This window comes from Dipteris shenzhenensis, chromosome 28 (genome assembly GCF_047967505.1).
Source record: "Dipteris shenzhenensis isolate YYH24624 ecotype China chromosome 28, Dip_SZ_1.0, whole genome shotgun sequence".
Lineage (NCBI taxonomy): Eukaryota > Viridiplantae > Streptophyta > Polypodiopsida > Gleicheniales > Dipteridaceae > Dipteris > Dipteris shenzhenensis.
In genome coordinates this window covers 48,589,200-48,608,014 of record NC_141623.1, presented here as the reverse complement: position 1 = coordinate 48,608,014, position 18,815 = coordinate 48,589,200, and the positions used below count along the sequence as shown (strand labels likewise).

The following is an 18,815-nucleotide window of genomic DNA, read 5'->3' as shown; positions in this document are numbered from 1 at the left end:
TTTTCAGCAGTTCTGGCGCTCTCCGTCTCATCTTCCTCTTTGCAGACTAGCCCCAGAGCATTGGAAGGCGCCGGAATTAGACAAAGAAACAGAACGTTCTCGACGAGGAAATGGAAATTATGGAGTGTTAGGATCATGTCAGTTTGATCGATTCGTTTAGCATTATGATTCATCGCATTTTGATTTCAGAAGCTTTAATCTTCGTGTTTGCATTGGAACGCCGGAAATAGACGAAATTCACGAGAACATCCTCGACGAAGAAATCACCGCCGCGGAGAATTAGAATGCCAGTTTGATCGATTTCTTCACGCATTTTGTTCCATCGCGTTTTGATTGTAGCAGTTCTGCTTTCCATCTGATTTTCCTCTTTGCAGACTAGCGCAAGAGGCATTGGAAGACGCCGGAAATAGACGAAGAAACAGAACATCCTCGACGAAGAAATCACCGGTGCGGAGACTTAGAATGTCAGCTTGATCTATTGCTTCACGCATTTTGATGTCACAACTTCGGCTGATCTTCCTCTTTGCAGGCATTGGAAGGCGCCGGAAATAGACAACGAAGCAGAACATCCTCCGGAGGCTTAGAATTATGTCAGTTTGATCGATTGCTTCACGCATTGAGTCATCGCATCGATTGATTGCTGTTCTCAGAGTCCATACGATTTCTGTGTTCGAATTGCTGCATGAATTTTGAGTAATCCTATCAATTCCTACATGTACGCTCTAGGATCGACAGCTGCACAAATTCCACTCGATCCGTAACCCCATCGATTTCTGTTGCTCAATCTGTTCGAACTTGTTCTGCAGATTGATTCTATTTCCAGTGTCCTACGAGAAATCAGAGGTTGCGAATACATTCACCAGCACCAAATGGACTACGAGAATCTACTGACCGAGATCGTCGAGGAGAACGACGTCGAGCGCGCCCGCGACTATGCATCTTTCATGCACCGTCTCGATGTTCTACTCACTGTCCCCTTCGAGCAAATGCGTTTCATTCCCCGTAGTTGGCTTGAACCTCCGCCATCTCTACTTCGTCGTACTAGATGGCAGCGTTTCGTTCGCTCTTTGAGAGCCTTTTTCAGATGTCCAGCCTTTGTGAGATGTCCAACCTTTCTCAGATGTCCAACTTCCTTGACATGTCCAACCTTTTTGAGATGTCCAACCTCCTTGAAAGGTCGTCTCATCCTCGGTCTGCTTGTTGGAATCGGCATTACCGCGTTGGTGCTTGTCCTGCTGTGGTGGTTTCTCCTTTCTGATGCTCGAACGAAAACGCTTCGTGCCGCTGTCACCAGCAACTGGATGCCCTGCCCAGCCTCAAACCACACAGCAAACACGATTTATTCGTCCAGTATGGGCGCTTCTTGCATGCCTCATTTCACCGAGGAGCATCATCGTACTTCGTCGGATTTTGATTTCTCTCTTGAAAAACCTGAGAAGACGAGTCCCGATCCTCCAGGAGAAGACGAGGTGAGAGTTCTTAGACACAAGTCGGAATACTTTCAACGAAAGCACTCTTCGACTTTCTTTTCGAAATTAACGTTCTGTTATTTTTCAAGTCGGTCTTCCTGCGACAGTCGCGAAACTTTTTCTTGTTTAATGAACACAAGAGTTTCAAAATATTCTTTTCCCGGCAAATGTTTCATACATAAACGTAAGTATTATCATATCAGTATTTGTAATTGGTCCAAGTAAGAATTTCTATACGTTCGACTTTCATTTCGGTTTCGTTGAGGAGGTTCTGAGTGCTCACAGTGCATGGTGACTGTAAATTCCTTTGTGATGCACTCTTACATTCTGCCGTGATGCCTTCAACGTCATGCGTCACTCATGAAGACAAACTTTCAACTAACACGCGCTGTCCAATCATGCGTTCTTAACATAAAAATGGTTTGGTCAATCCAGATCAAGCGCCTCACCGGAGTAGAAAAGGCTCTATGGTCGTTCAAACGAACACTTGCAGAGGATCCTTTACTGGACGAGGATGACGGACTTTATTCGTCAGTCTTCCACAATGTCTCCAAATTTCGAAGGTAAATTCTCGCAATCCGAGAGATACGTTTTGTTGGCTCTCAGATATGGACGAGCTTTCTGATGTGCAAGCTCCTAACGTTGAAAGACTAGCAATGCTACAGAAGCTATCGACTGATGGAGGAAGTATTTCGCATCTACGTGTACAAGGATGGCTACAAGCCGCTTTTCCATCAGGGATACACGAACAGCATTTATGCCTCCGAAGGTCTGTTCATTGACACAATGGAGAAGGGAAACCAGTTTACAGTGGAGAATCCATTTGAGGCGCACATGTTTTTCCTGCCTTACAGTATGAAGCAGATGGTGGATCACCTACATGACCCCTATACACGTAGCCGCAAGATTCTAAGGAGGGTCATCAGCAACTATGTGGATGGACTGATATCCTCATACCCTTTTTGGAACAGGACACAGGGCAGAGACCATTTCTTTGTATCTTGCCATGATTGGGTACGAACATTTTACATAAACGATTTTGCAGCAGCAGATGCTTAGCTTAGTTTGTCTGTGCGATTCCGAGTTTCTTCCTAATGTTGAGTCAATTGCTGAAAATGTTCTTGGATGCAGGCATTGAGTTCGCTAAGGGACCACGACGTCCTGCAAAAGAATGTGGTAAAGGTGGTTTGCAACGCTGATCTTACGGAGGGGTTTCGGAAGAATTCAGACGTTTCATTACCAGAAACATACGTTCATGGCTCCAATCTCAAGTTCTTCAACTTTCTGTATACAGACGGCCCAAGCGCAGGAAATCGACCTCACTTAGCATTCTTTGCAGGACAAATGCATGGAAGCCTCCGGCCCAACTTGGTCCAGCATTGGAAGGACAAGGATCCAACCATGAGGATATTTGACGTCCTGCAATCTGCGGGACCTGGAAATCTTTCCTACACGAGACTCACCAAGTCATACTCAGATCATATGAGACACAGCAAGTATTGCATTTGTCCCAGGGGGTTCACGGTGAACAGCCCCAGGCTGGTTGAAGCAATCTATTACGAGTGTGTGCCAGTAATCATCGCAGATAATTTTGTGCTCCCATTTAGTGACGTGCTGGATTGGAACAGGTTTTCTGTGACCGTTTTGGAGCAAGATGTGCCCAATCTGAAGGACATTCTCATGAACATACCTCAAGAAGTATACAGTTCCATGCAGAGAAGGTTGAAATATGTCCGGAGACATTTCCTGTGGCACGACGAACCTGTTCAGTATGATATCTTCAACATGATTATACACTCCCTGTGGACTCAGCGTTTGAATCAACTTTGAGCTCTTGTGGATGTAGCCTGCAACATTTGTAGGATTAGCACATGAAACGATTGTAGTAGTAACATGAAACGATTGTGGCCAGTAACATTAGCACATCATGAAACAGTTGTATAAGAGATTAGCACGGGAAACATTTGCACATTGAGAGAGCTTAGCGTTACAGTAAAAGAGCTCATAACTCTAATTCACGGCTGAAAGCCCATTTTATAATTCAAGAGCTCCATAGAATTTAAACTCGGTGTTTCGATTGCCGTTTTCAGTATTATATCCTGTCTACACTTAGCATCTAATTGCCAAGAAATGGTAGTTATCAATTTGGACTTCAAGACCAAAGGCTTCAGTTCAAAAGCTTGATACGTTACTTACAGAAGATTAAACCCTTAACATTAATTCGCTTCAAGACCTTGTCGAGCTTCATCCATGTTGGCTTTGATACGTTACTTATAGAAGATTAAACCCTTAACATTAGTTGAATTTTCAATGATAAAGGTCATATGACGTGAGAAACCTTTATCATTGAAAGTTGATAAGTTTCTTGTGCAAGCATCGTTTAAATAAAACAATTACTTGGTTTCCTTAACGAACTTTGTAATCTTTTCACCGATATGGATCTCCTTCTTTGTGATGAATGTCACAAAGTTCAGAGTTCTTATATTACTAGCTTTACTATCTCCCGTTGCTTTTCCTTTTAGGATTGTACTATCTCTTTCCTCAACTTGCTTGAGTAGTTCCTCAGCCATCCCAAAACATTAATGTATACTTTTTCTCCCAACCTCAATCATGAGGGCTTTTGTTGTCAAATTGTAGCAATATTATGCGAAGCCCATATTGAATCACAACATTGTCAACATTCTCTATGATGCACTAACATTGTCAACAAATAATGGTCTTTGCAACACATGCTTCTCTGAGCTGTGAAGACATTGCCAAAAGTATGGGGCTCAACCCAAAGCAATGCATTAGATTTTCATTTCATGATACTAATAAGCTTGATGTTTTGGGCATGTCCCTCCAACAATCTTGTTATGTTTTTTATAGCCTTGTTCTTCAAATTTTGCAACCTCTCTCTCTCTCTCTCTCTCTCTCTCTCTCTCTCTCTCTCTCTCTCTCTCCATTATTGTTTATCTACTATAGCAATTGCTCTCCTGGTTAACCTCGTTTTATTAGCATCGAGGTTATGCTTAGACACTAGTAGAAAAGTGGGCAAAAAGGGTGATCTAATTCCACCCCTTTGATTGTCCTAAAGGGAAAATTAAGTTTCCCTAAAACGCTAGAGTTTTCCTATCCACCCTTAAGTCTCTATCTTTTATTAGTTTTGTCCTTGTGGTCCTCCGTTTTAAAGAACTAGAAATTCTCCTTTTATACAAACTCAAAAGATTAAATTTTGCATCCCTTTGACACTTGCATTGAAATAAAATAAGAGATATGAGCATTTTCCCATATCTTCTATTTCCCTCCATGTCTAAGAATGGAAGTTATTGCCTAATTTCTTTTTAAAGCATGATCGATTGGGCTTAAAGTTTGCCTTTTCTCTGCATAATAGTTTTACAAATATGGTCATTTGAGCTACATCCAATCTTTATTTGTAATTATCTTAATATATAATTACATTTTTGCTATCTACACTCCATTGTATTATTTTAATATACAATTACATTTTTGCTATCTACATTGCACTGTATAATGATTGTACAAAGACCATGCAAAGTAGTTGAGAAATCTCAATTATCTAAATATAGAAGTTTGCACAATATATTTTCATATGCATGCATTAGCTTTCTAGCTACTAGCTTATAATATAGTTTGCATTTTCCATGCATGCATTGGATCTCTAGCTACTAGCTCACATTTTTTTAAAAATGTGGTGATTTATATATGGTCAAACTATGTCAATCAATAGTTGAATTTCAAAGGATGAAAGAAAAATACACTATAATAAAAAATAAAACTAAGAGAATATTTATCAAAATACAAACAATTCTTTTATTTCATAATAATTAGCATGATTACATGTAGTTTCCCTTGTGAGAAGAGCCAAAGGCCAAGTCACACTTTGTCCATTTACTTGGCCTAAAGATTGTAGCTAGTTGCTATACTAATTATTTCACCCAAGCTGACAACCCTTTTTTGTTGTAGGATGTGTAATTATTTCACCCAAGCCAACAACCCTTTTTTCTTTTAAAATCCAACAACTTCACCTTCTCATTCATTGTAGACTTTTCCTACAAAGTGGCATTTCCTACAGAGAGAAATTCACAAGATAAATGGACAAGCCATTATGTATTTTGGACACTTACATTTTACCAACAAATAATTCATCTTTATGGTTCTCTAGCATAATATATTTGATCAAATTCATGATGTGCTTACTAAACTTTATTGTTGGTATAATGTCTTTATCCAATAGTATATTAGGTTTTTATCCCATTATCATTACGTTTATTTTGTAGGACCTTATACCCACCAAAGATTTCCTTCACCAAGGTTTTTTGTATAATGTACTACTATATGGCTGATCCCATGATGATCATCACCATTATCGTCTAGTCCTATTTGTTGGTTCATGGACTGAACAATGAGGCAAAGGTGAATCACAATGAACACATCTTTATACATGAGTGGTTACATATATAGGCAACTGCCTCCATGTTGGTAGATCCCAAATCCACAATTGTCTCCATGATTAGCTCAATCAGTTACCTCCTATGATCACTCCAAATCCACACATCACACCAACCTAACAAACCTAATTGCCAAGTCACTAGAACCTTCTAGCACACCTACACTCACACACTCCTAGCCCATAGGCACACACACACATACATCAATTTGTCCTTCATTCCCCCCCACAAATTGATGACCTCATCCCTCAGCAGTAGTACATGGGATGGTCCATGGCTTGCCCACCATCATGTGGCAACACACATGGCCCCAACCTGTGAGTCACTCCTAGAACTCTTAGTTTACAACTGGGAGATAGAAAATGACTATGTATGGAAATCCCCATGAGTCCAACAAGGAAAAATAACAATGTAACATCTTATTCGAGAACTGTAACCTCAAAATGAGAACTCTTGGGAATCTTTCAAAGATTCCTTTCTTTTCATGTGAATTTTACATATTTTTTGAAAAGATGGCACAATGTATTTTGACAAAAGACATAAAAACCATCTTTTTTTGAAAAAGTTTCGACAATCGTTTTTCGAAAAATAGGCATGAAAACCTTTACTTAGAATACAAAATCGACATAAAATACAATAATTTCTCAAAACCATTACAATATGGACCTATGCATCCAATGCAAATAAAAGGGCCATGGCATGACATATTTCAAAAGTCTAATATGCTAGAAATTATAGTGCTTCACAAATATACATGCCATTGATTCTACAAAGAATAGTACTCATCCTCGAATCCTATACCTTCAAATGCATTAGAGCTAAAGTTTTGTGGGGTAAAAGTTGTAAGAGCCTTCTCTTTCCAAACTATCCACTAGAACATTCTCTAAGTCAACCTAGCTAAGTTAAGATGCCACCCTCTTTCTTGCATGGAGTTTCTTGGCTTTAACTTGTGCACTGCATCCAATCAATGTCTTTGGAATCTTTCGGGATAATATTATGTATTGTGTCGCCTTTGGCAATTGCCTTGCTTGTCTCAATTGAAATGCCTATACCAAAATATCTAACCCAATTGCTCAGTCAATGATATCATCCACCAATCTCTACTTTGCTTGCTTTATGCAACCAAGCTATATGCTTGGTCAAAAGTACCAAAATATGAATCTACAAAAATTTTACTTTTTTCCATCAAATAATTTAAAGATTTTGGCTCACTCGAATAAAAGCTTTCCATTCTTTCTATATGTGATTTAAAAAGTGGGTGAAAAGTCTCATTTGGACAATAATGAGTAGAAGATGCTATTAGGTGCAACAAGTTCAGATAATAAAAGTTATTTTTTGATAAAAATACAAAGGGCATGGGAAGGTAAAATCTTTAAGACTTTAAGAATATGGAAAATCGAAAGATATTTTGCGATATAGTGGAGGCCCTTTTTAATTTATAGGCATAATGTTTGAAAAATGTATGAATTCCGTAAGTTTTTAGTTTTTGACTATGCAAAATATAGCTTTTTTCTTAAAAAGTTATAATCATAATGAATTTTTAAGGGAATCTTAAAACGGGTACCAATGTTACGTACCTGAAATAGATGTTACACTGTTAAATCTCAAACAAAATACTAACAATCATTTAAGGATGGAACATCCATGGCAGAGAACCATTATTGACCTCACAACAAATAACTTAGAAAACATATGGGTCCTCACCCTTGTCAGAATTGACTTGGGTGGTGTAAGCAGTGAGAGCTTTAACATCCTCTAGTTCTTCTTCTTCTTCTGTCTCTGCTTCTTCCACAAGGTTTGCTGAACATCTCTTCTTTGCATAGCATTCTTTTTTAAAATGTCTAGGTTTTCCATAAAAGTTGCACTTCATTTTGCTCTTGCCCTTGAAGTTGCTATGGCCAAATATGCCCCATGTTCTTTGTAGCCATTTCTCTGTTTGATTTTCCTTTCCTCTTCCAAGAGGGATGCCTCAATTTCCACCAAACTAATCTTTGATATATTGTTGAATGTGGTGACAATAGTGCCATATTCCTCAGTTAGGCTTCTAAATAAGATAGCAATTACAATGTCTTCATCAAGATTAAACTTGATGCCAGATAACTAAGTCAGTATGCTCTTCATGGAATTTAAATGTGAAGAGATGGATTCTCCTCTATCCAAATTTAGATCAAAGAATTTGATGAGCAAGCTAAACTTGGAACATCTCCCCTATGCTCCAAAAACATGCTCAAGATGAGTCCATGCAGCATGAGCAGTATCATAGCCATCAATATATGGTGGATAAAAGAATCACTCAATCCAAGAGCACTTATGGCTAGTGCTTTTTCATCCTTAAGGAGCCATAAAGCTTCTCCTTGCCGAGTTGTTGGTTTATTTTCTTTTCCATTAGCCACCTTCCAGATCCCCCTTTTTCATGAGAATAAATTTCAGTTTGGTCTGCCAAGTATGAAAACCCTCTCCCTCAAACTTATCTAGATATCTTGATCTTGGAGGCCATTTGGGAAGGTCTTACCACTTTAATGGCAGTGTCTAATCCCTTTACAAAATATCAGTCTTTCTAAACAAAGAAATCACCTTTACCATATAGAAACAAATTGCTAGATAAAAATTTAGAAAAACCTAGTTGTTTGGCATATGCATAACTAGTTCGCTTCTCCTAAATCCTCTTAACTGGGGTCTTCTTTACCTTGTACTTTGTCCTTCTTGTAGACTTCTTCAAGTGCTTAGCATTGGAAGAGCATTGAAAACTTGGCATGTTGTCAAGAAATCAATGCCAACTGAACTTCAAAGAGCATTCTCTAAACTAAAAAAGAATTCTCTGAACTATACTTCAACCCCACTTTATACTTCAAGCATCAATTTAACATTTAGTATAGCATCAAACTTCAAGAACTATCCAAAAATGCTTGTAGAAAATAGAGTAACCTTGGAGGCTTGATATCTCTCTCCACATATCATCAAACTTGGGGCTTTTGCTGTGCAATCAAAGATACACAGGAAGAGAAGACTCAGTACCAATCTAAGGCAAAATGGCGCATCACATCACTCGGGGCAACAGCATCTTCATCAATTGAGAAAGCCATGTCTATTTTTTTGTCAACTTCTCCCTTGATACTGGACCAAATCACTTTAGATTTCAATTGTGGGTACATCTAGTAGTTTTCCAACCTGGCTAAGAGGAATTGTGAAATGATTTGCTACAGTGACCAACATTGCACAGACTTTACAGAGAAGAAATAGAAGCGGCCCATGAGAATGGCGACGAATCTTGACAATCCCTCTAGTCAAAGAGGTCATCCAAGCATGAGGAAAGTCCAAGTCTGAGCTGAAAGTATTTCTCAATCCATTGCTTGACTGAAGAGAATTCAGCTTTCCAAGGTCATGTTCGAAGAGGGAAGCATGAGAGGCATTTGGGAAAGAAGAAGGCATCTTCTTCGAATCTCATGGATACTCTTCCTAGGCACAGGGATGATCATTAGCAAGCTCCGATACCACATGTTGGTTCATGGACTGAACAATGAGGCAAAGGTGAATCACAATGAACACATCTTTATTCATGAGTGGTTACATATATAGGCAACTGCCTCCATGTTGGTAGATCCTAGATCCACAATCATCTCCAACACCTATTTCATTAATTTTGGACTTTTTGTGTTGTTTTTGGACGAAGCCCAAAAATCCTTCCCAAATGAAAACTTTACTTTGTGAAAATATCCTTCCCAAATCAAAATTTTACTTTCTGAAAATATTCTTCCCAAATCAAAAGTTCACTTTACGGCACTATCATATTCACATAAAAATATTATTTTTTCAATTTATACTTTTGCACCAACATGCAAGAATTTGAAATAATCCTATATTAGAAATTCTAGCTATATCTAAGTTATTTGTTAATTTAATTATTTTTAATATTTTTCCTTGACGTTTTTCCTTCCCAAATCAAAAGTTCACTTTGTGGCACTATCATATTCACATAAAAATATTGTTTTCTCAATCTATATACTTTTGCACCAACATGCAAGAATTTGAAATAATCCTATATTAGAAATTCTAGCTATATCTAAGTTATTTGTTAATTTAATTATTTTTAATATTTTTCCTTGACGTTTTTCGTTAACGTGATAAATTTATAAATCCATGAAAGGAGACTTAAATATTTCATGAAAATAACATTGTCACTCGGCAATATGCACAAAATTTAGCAAAACTTTTAATAAATAGAAAGAAGACATGATGCCATAAGACCCAAGTTTTGTATTGAACCAAAGAGGTATAATAGCAATTATAGCTATTATTATATGATTACATTGAGAGACGTTGCTCTCAGCTAGAGTCTTTATATCCAAAATGATATAGATTGAACATATATTTACAATTTAAATTGTTGCTCTTACAGAGCCTCAATTCGTGCCATCTGCATAATTTGACTCCCCATTGTCTTATTGCTCAATGTCATGACAGTCCCTTGCCAGGTGCCATCTGCATAATTTGACTCCCACTTGTCTTGCCAAGCCTTGCCCCTTGGGTGCATTGACTCCCCATTGTCTTATTGCTCAATGTGATAGTCCCTTGCCAGGTGCCATCTGCATTAACTCCCTATTGTCTTGCCAAGCCTTGACCCTTGGGTGACATCCAGTGCAAAATACAGGTGCCATATGCATTAACTCCCACAAGTTATCTTGCCAAGCCTTGCCCCTTGGGTGCATTGACTCCCCATTGTCTTATTGCTCAATGTGATAGTCCCTTGCCAGGTGCCATCTGCATTAACTCCCTATTGTCTTGGCAAGCCTTGACCCTTGGGTGACATCCAGTGCATATTTTGACTCTCATTTGACATAGGAGGTGATGACTCTGATTATAATTGTCTTGGATTGGCTCCTTTCCTAGTACCCAAATAAAATCCTTCAATGGACTTCAATACAAAGCTTTAATCATGGACATTCTTCATTTGTGCCTCATTTGCGCTGTCTCCTTCTACTTCCTCCATGGCGAGCATCCTTAAAAATTCGTGTATATGCAAAATAGTTTGCTGTGGTATTTTTATTTTTCCTTCTACCTCATATCCCATGTGCTTCTTTGATTTCTTTGCCCTTGAATGCCAAGACACTATGATTGTCTCCGTCGAAACTTGAGAGACCGCTTCATCATTTGGGACCCACTCCTTCATTATACAATTAGTATATAATGTGTTGTTATCCATATTCTCCTTCCTGCCCTTTGGCTCATACCATACCACTGTAAATGTTGTAGCTCTCCCTTGGTCATCTCTTTGCATATCAGCTACTTTTGCAACCCAAAACTTCACATTCTCATATTCATCATCCGATGGCCGAACCACAACAAAACAATCGACCTCTATATCTACTTGTGGCATAAACTCTCTCTTCTTCGGTCCATAATATGGACGTGGGAGTAATGATACAAATTCATTTTCAAAGACTGGAGCTGGGCGCAAATCGTTATGAACATTTGGCCAAAACATATTGCATTCTTCCTTGACATCCTTTGAGCCTCGCATTCTCTCAAGGTCCTTTATTAAATTTCGTGTCTTGTTAATTACAGTGGTAGTGTGTTCTCTCCAAGTAGGCTTCGAATCAGGATATCTCCAGAGCATTTCCTCTTTGTATGTAATAAATGCTTTTAATCCTTCTATTTCACAATTAGACGTCTCATTAAATTCTTGTATAGGAGCCCATGTTGGATACCTTTCCTTGCTGGGAATTGAAGTTAAGAGACTGTAAGGTTCTTCAGGTTCCCATTTTGTATCATGAGAATACCGTTGCCATTGCATTATGGGTTTTTCATCTTAAAAAAAAAAACGAAAGTAGTGTGGATTGGTATGACCTGTCAATGCATCACCACCCGTTTGTATGAAAGGTAGAATGAAGCTCTTCCAATCATACATTCTTTCGAGCCTCTCACATACTGTACTTTCCTTACGACCACCAACTTGCCTGCCACATCTTCTTACCAAGTCATCTATTGTCTCCACATCCTTGCATTTAAGCTCCCTTGAGACTGTGCTAAAAACCTGATCGATATCCTCATGTGTATGCCCAACATACAAAAATCCACATTCGACCTCATTGAAGATTCGATTGAGCAACTAGCATGGAGCAGAATGCAAACATGAGTACATTCTTATTTTCTCGCCATCAATTATCAGCTTGTATTCTCAAAGTCGGTGGCAGGCAACCTTTTTCTGCATGTACATTGTGAATTGCCTTCATAATAGATGTTACAACTTGATTGCTATCATGTAGATGCAAGGAATCAATCCATATATCGGCAAAGAACTTAATTCCATGCACTAACACTCCACATAGATGTGTCTTTATAAAGTGCTTTCCTTGTAATTTAGGTGGAGTGGCAACAAAACGAGGCAATGTTGTTGTATTCTGATCCATGCCATCTACAATAAGGCACATGTAGTCATCAGGATGCGAAATAGCTTGCTCCTTCCAAAATGCATATTTTTGTCTGGAATGTCGAATAAGGTCATGATGAGATTTTCGGTTTTTTTTGTATAATTCCCTTTGATTTGGACATGTTGCACTCTCAATTGCTCACTTTAAATCATCACAGACATTGCACTTTGACATTTTTTGCCTCCTTGGGATTTTAACATATCCAGAGTTCTTCTTCCAAAGAGTATACAAAGTATGAGAAGAAGCTACGGCATTCCCTCTTTGCCTTTGCTTTTCTGCAATAGAGTCAAATACTTCGAGCTTTGTCAAGCCCATTGGAAGGTGCATTTCAGTGATCGCATCACCGTTAGGGAGTTTGGTAGATATATGGGGTTGAGGTAAAGCATTTTCATGTATGAAGTCTTGCAAAATTGTTGCTGCCTTGACAGTTGAGATTCTTGATTTGGACCTTCCTCTATTACCGTGAATGCTAAATTTGTTGCCGCCCTTTGCCTTGGTGACTAAATCCCAATATGTACCATGGGATAATCCAGTAATATTGCGATATGCCTTATTGCAAATCCTTTTTCCATTTATGAGAGGTTTTACCTTTTGTCTTGAACTTAGCCTTTTATTGCCATTCTGAAGAAAGCAAGAGAGACTTGTGAGAAGGTATTCATTTCTTTCGCTTCCTCTTCTTTGCCACACGTGTCCTCTACATTCCCTGATGTCTACAAGATCAATGAAGCGCATACATCTTCGCTTGCAACATAGATATCCCAATGCATTTAACATGTTCTCCTCCTTCATTACTCTCTTCCTCTTTGGTTGCTTTTGTGGATCTGCCTGGATTCGCTTTCTCTTCATGCATATGTATGACCGTTTTCGTTCCTCGTGCACGTTGTTATCTGTATTTATGCACTTCTTCTCCTCACATTTGTTTGTAACCAAGCATCCATGATTGGTCATTGCATCCTTGTCCATATCACAATCAAAGTTAAATATTGAATAATCCTCTGTTGATCTTATCCTCGTTTTTAACATACTCTTAGGACCATTCAATGAATTCAATATTCTACGAGAGTATTGAGAACCTTGAAACTCTTCCACTCCTGAGAGAACATCACTCATTGGGACATCTTGCATGGCTTTCACAAATCCACAACCTTGATTGACACCAGGTTTGTTAATATGCATGAACTCATCCACACTTGACAAGACATTGTTATTGAAACCTTTGCCCTTCTCACTGTGCAAGAATTCATCCACCCCAGATAAGGCTTCATTTCTAAAATCATTTTGTTTCTTGGAACCAATGAACTCATCCACTCCAGATAAGATGTCACTTCTATAATTGAGTATATTGAAATCATCCACATTTGAAGTGATAGAGCCTGGCACATCGGCACGCTTTTTAGGTCCTTTGATATTGTAGTATATGTTGTCTTTATCATTGAAAACCACGTGCCTCTTTCTCATGTTTAAAAATTGCATGCTCCATCTCATATTCTTGCCGACCTCATAGTAGGGATCACATAAGGATGTTATGTTATCAACCATACCATCATTAGTGACTTTTAGAATCCTCATCTGTGCAAATGACCATTGCTCTACTTGTTCAAATCCCAATACTTCACCTTCTGCTACAGTCTTATTTGCAAATGATCTCATTTGTAAAATGTCCCCTATAGTAAAATCCAAGGTGGTGCACTTTGTATTCTTGATAATGTCTGTTGCATAAGTCTCATCTTTGTCCCATGCTATAAATAATTTGTTGGATGTATTGTAGGGCATAACATCTCCAAGTGTTTCCATATCTCCACATTTATACTTTAGCTCAACATGTGCGCTAAGAATCTTTGATACAGTAACTGCCACCTTATCTTCGCCAAGTCTTTGAAAGTGGCAAACTGAATTGGGATCACTATCATGGATTGTAGCAAATGCAACTACTTCTCTTTTGCTACATAAAATCACATCTATCCCTGGAACAAAATCTATAGCCATCTCCTTTGTGAGAGTCCTTCGCAAGCAAGCTGTAGTAGCAACAATTACATAAATATTAGTCTCTTTTTAATAATCTACTCATTTATTATAATTTTTAATTAGTACTTAATTTATTGGTGGGAGAAGTTATCCGATCAAGTACTCATCAGATGGACATGCCAAGTTATCCTTTGCATGGTCGATCGAGCATTAAATACTATTTTTGCTCTAGTGTCATGCACATCCGTAAAAAAACATGAGCCTACTAGGTATGTTATCCAATCAAGCACTAATGGGATGCATGTGCCACTTTGCATGTAAGTCAATTACACCTAGTTGAGGGTGTGTGCAAAGTATTGTGCCCATCGGATATGCTTTGCATTGTCGATCAAGCATAAAACACCATTTTTGCCTTAGTGTCATGCACAACCATGAAAAAACACGGTCCTAAGTGTGCTAATCAAACAAGTACTTATTGGATGGGGGCTCCACTTTTCACGCAAGTTCGTTTCAACTAGGTTGAGATGCGTGCAAAGTATTGTCACCATCGGATATGCTTTGCATGCTCGATCACGCATTATACACCATTTTTTCCCTAGTGATATGCACATCCACAAAAAAACACGCCCTTAGGTGTGTTATCTGACCAAGTACTTATCGGATGTGTGGGACTCTTTGAGAACATTTCAATACCACCTAGGTTGAGGTGTATGAAAAGTTTTGTGCCCATCGGATATGCTTTGCATGGTCGATCGAGCATTAAATACTATTTTTGCTCGTGTCATGCACATCCGTAAAAAAAACACGCTGCTAGGTGTGTTATCCGATCAAGTACTTATGCGATGGGAATGCCACTTTGCATGTAAGTCAATTCCACCTGGTTGAAGGTGTGTGCAAAGTATTGTGCCCATCGGATATGCTTTGCATTGTCGATCAAGCATAAAACACCGTTTTTGCCTTAGTGTCATGCACAACCATGAAAAAACACGGTTCCAGGTGTGTTATTCAAACTAGTACTTATCGGATGGGGGCTCCAGTTTGCACGCAAGTCCATTTCAACTAGGTTGAGGTGTGTGCAAAGTATTGTCACCATCGGATATGATTTGCATGGTCGATCACGCATTATACACCGTTTTCTCCCTAGTGGTATGCACATCCGCAAAAAAACACGCCCTTAGGTATGTTATCTGACCAAGTACTTATCGGATGGGTGTGCCTCTTTGAAAACATTTCAATACCACCTAGGTTGAGGTATAGGAAAATTATTATGCCCATCGAATATGCTTTGCATGGTCGATCGAGCATTAAATACCATTTTTGCCTTAGTGTCATGCACATCCGTAAAAAAACACGCTACTAGGTGTGTTATCCGATCAAGCACATATGCGATGGGAATGCCACTTTACATGTAAGTCAATTCCACCTAGTTGAAGGTGTGTGCAAAGTATCATGCCCATCGGATATGCTTTGCATTGTCGATCAAGCATAAAATATTGTTTTTGCCTTAGTGTCATGCACAACCATGAAAAAACACGGTCCTAGGTATGTTAATCAAACTAGTACTTATCGAATGGGGGCTCCAGTTTGCATGCAAGTCCGTTTCAACTAGGTTGAGGTGTGTGCAAAGTATTGTCAACATTAGATATGATTTGCATGGTCGATCACACATTATACACCCTTTTTTCCCTAGTGGTATGCACATCCGCAAAAAAACACACCCTTAGGTATGTTATTTGACCAAGTACTTATCGGATGGGTGTGCCTCTTTGACAACATTTTAATACCACCTAGGTTGAGGTATAGGAAAAGTATTATGCCCATCGGATATGCTTTGCATGGTCGATCGAGCATTAAATACCATTTTTGCCTTAGTGCCATGCACATCCGTAAAAAAACACGCTGCTAGGTGTGTTCTCCGATCAAGCACTTATGCGATGGGAATGCCACTTTGCATGTAAGTCAATTCCACCTAGTTGAAGATGTTTGCAAAGTATCATGCCCATCGGATATGTTTTGCATGGTCGATCGAGCATTAAATACCATTTTTGCCTTGTGCCTTGCACATCTGTAAAAAAACACGCTGCTAGGTGTGTTATCTGATCAAGCACTTATGCGATGGGCGTGCCACTTTGCATGTAAGTCAATTCCACCTAGTTGAAGGTGTGTGCAAAGTGTTGTGCCCATCGGATATGCTTTGCATTGTCGATCAAGCATAACACACCGTTTTTGCCTTAGTGTCATGCACAACCATATAAAAACACGGCCATAGGTGTGTTATTCAAATAAGTACTTATCAGATGGGGGCTCCACTTTTCACGCAAGTCTGTTTCAACTACGTTGAGGTGCATGCAAAGTATTGTCACCATCGGATATGATTTGCATGGTCGATCACGCATTATACACCATTTTTTCCCTAATGATATGCACATCCGCAAAAAAACATGCCATTAGGTGTGTTATCTGACCAAGTACTTATCGGATGGGTGTGCCTCATTGAGAACATTTCAATACCACCTAGATTGAGGTGTACGAAAAGTTTTGTGCCCATCGGATATCCTTTGCATGGTCGATCGTGCTATTTTTGCTCTAGTGTCATGCACATCCGTCAAAAAACACGCTACTAGGTTGTTATCTGATCAAGCACTTATGGGATGGGCGTGCCACTTTGCATGTAAGTCTATTCCACCAAGTTGAAGGTGTGTGCAAAGTATCGTGTCCATCGGCGGATATGCTTTGCATGGTCGATCGAGCATTAAATACGATTTCTGCCTTAGTGCCATGGACATCCGTAAAAAAACACGCTACTAGGTGTGTTATCCGATCAAGCACTTATGCGATGGGCGTGCCACTTTGCATGTAAGTCAATTCCACCTGGTTGAAGGTGTGTGCAAAGTATTTTTCCCATCGGATATGCTTTGCATTGTCGATCAAGCATAACACACCGTTTTTGCCTTAGTGTCATGCACAACCATATAAAAACACGGCCATAGGTGTGTTATTCAAATAAGTACTTATCAAATGGGGGCTCCACTTTGCACACAAGTCCGTTTTAACTACGTTGAGGTGCTTGCAAAGTATTGTCACCATCGGATATGATTTGCATGGTCGATCAGGCATTATATACCATTTTTTCCCTAATGATATGCACATCCGCAAAAAAACACGCCATTAGGTGTGTTATCTGACCAAGTACTAATCAGATGGGTGTGCCTCTTTGCGAACATTTCAATACCACCTAGGTTGAGGCGTATGAAAAGTTTTGTGCCCATCGGATATCCTTTGCATGGTCGATCGAGCATTAAATACTATTTTTGCGCTAGTGTCATGCACATCCGTCAAAAAACACGCTGCTAGGTATGTTATCCGATCAAGCACTTATGGGATGGCCGTGCCACTTTGCATGTAAGTCGATTCCACCTAGTTGAAGGTGTTTGCAAAGTATTATGCCCATTGGATATGATTTGCATTGTCGATCAAGCATAAAACACCGTTTTTACCTTGGTGTCATGCACAACCATGAAAAAACACGGTCCTACGTGTGTTATTCAAACTAGTACTTATCGGATGGGAGCTTTAGTTTGCACGCAAGTCATTTTCAACTAGGTTGAGGTGTGTGCAAATTATTGTCACCATCGGATATGATTTGCATCGTCGATCACGCATTATATACCGTTTTTTCCCTAGTAGTATGCACATCCGCAAAAAAACACGCCCTTAGGTATGTTATCTGACCAAGTACTTATCGGATGGGTGTGCCTCTTTGACAACATTTTAATACCACCTAGGTTCAGGTATAGGAAAAGTATTATGCCCATCGGATATGCTTTGCATGGTCGATCAAGCATTAAATACCATTTTTGCCTTAGTGCCATGCACATCCGTAAAAAAACACGCTGCTGGGTGTGTTATCCGATCAAGCACTTATGCAATGGAAATTCCACTTTGCATGTAAGTCAATTCCACCTAGTTGAAGGTGTGTGCAAAGTATCGTGCCCATCGGATATGCTTTACATGGTCAATCGAGCATTAAATACCATTTTTGCCTTAGTGCCATGCACATCCGAAGAAAACACGCTGCTACGTGTGTTATCTGATAAAGAACTTATGTGATGGGCGTGCCACTTTTCATGTAAGTCAATTCCACCTAGTTGAAGGTGTGTGCAAAGTATCGTGCCCATCGGATATGCTTTGCATGGTCGATCGAGCATTAAATACTATTTCTGCTCGTGTCATGCACATCCGTCAAAAAACACGCTGCTAGGTATGTCATTCGATCAAGCACTTATGGGATGGGCGTGCCACTTTGCATGTAAGTTGATTCCACCTAGTTGAAGGTGTGTGCAAAGTATCGTGCCCATCGGATATGCTTTGCATGGTCGATCGAGCATTAAATACCATTTTTGCCTTAGTGCCATGCACATCCGTAAAAAAACACGCTGCTAGGTGTGTTATCTAATCAAGCACTTATGCGATGGGCGTGCCACTTTGCACGTAAGTCAATT

At 39.3% G+C, this 18,815-nt stretch overlaps 1 protein-coding gene across 1 annotated transcript; it reads left to right on the top strand.

The window, feature by feature from the left end:
* The first annotated feature begins 818 nt into the window (after nt 1-818).
* On the top strand, nt 819-3,494 carry LOC147883656 (putative glycosyltransferase At3g07620). The gene is made up of 4 exons (XM_087399551.1): nt 819-1,469; nt 1,905-2,032; nt 2,135-2,483; nt 2,601-3,494. The coding sequence occupies exons 1-4, from the start codon at nt 870-872 to the stop codon at nt 3,297-3,299; spliced, it is 1,776 nt and encodes a 591-aa protein (XP_087255677.1). The 5' UTR covers nt 819-869; the 3' UTR covers nt 3,300-3,494.
* Nucleotides 3,495-18,815: the final 15,321 nt, after the last annotated feature.

Bases quoted from the DNA above. Each gene is read 5' to 3' on its own strand.
- LOC147883656 (XM_087399551.1), top strand. From the start codon at position 870: ATGGACTACGAGAATCTACTGACCGAGATCGTCGAGGAGAACGACGTC. The intron at 2,033-2,134 runs GTAAATTCTCGC...GCAATGCTACAG, and splicing joins AATGTCTCCAAATTTCGAAG to AAGCTATCGACTGATGGAGG. The intron at 2,484-2,600 runs GTACGAACATTT...TCTTGGATGCAG, and splicing joins TTGTATCTTGCCATGATTGG to GCATTGAGTTCGCTAAGGGA.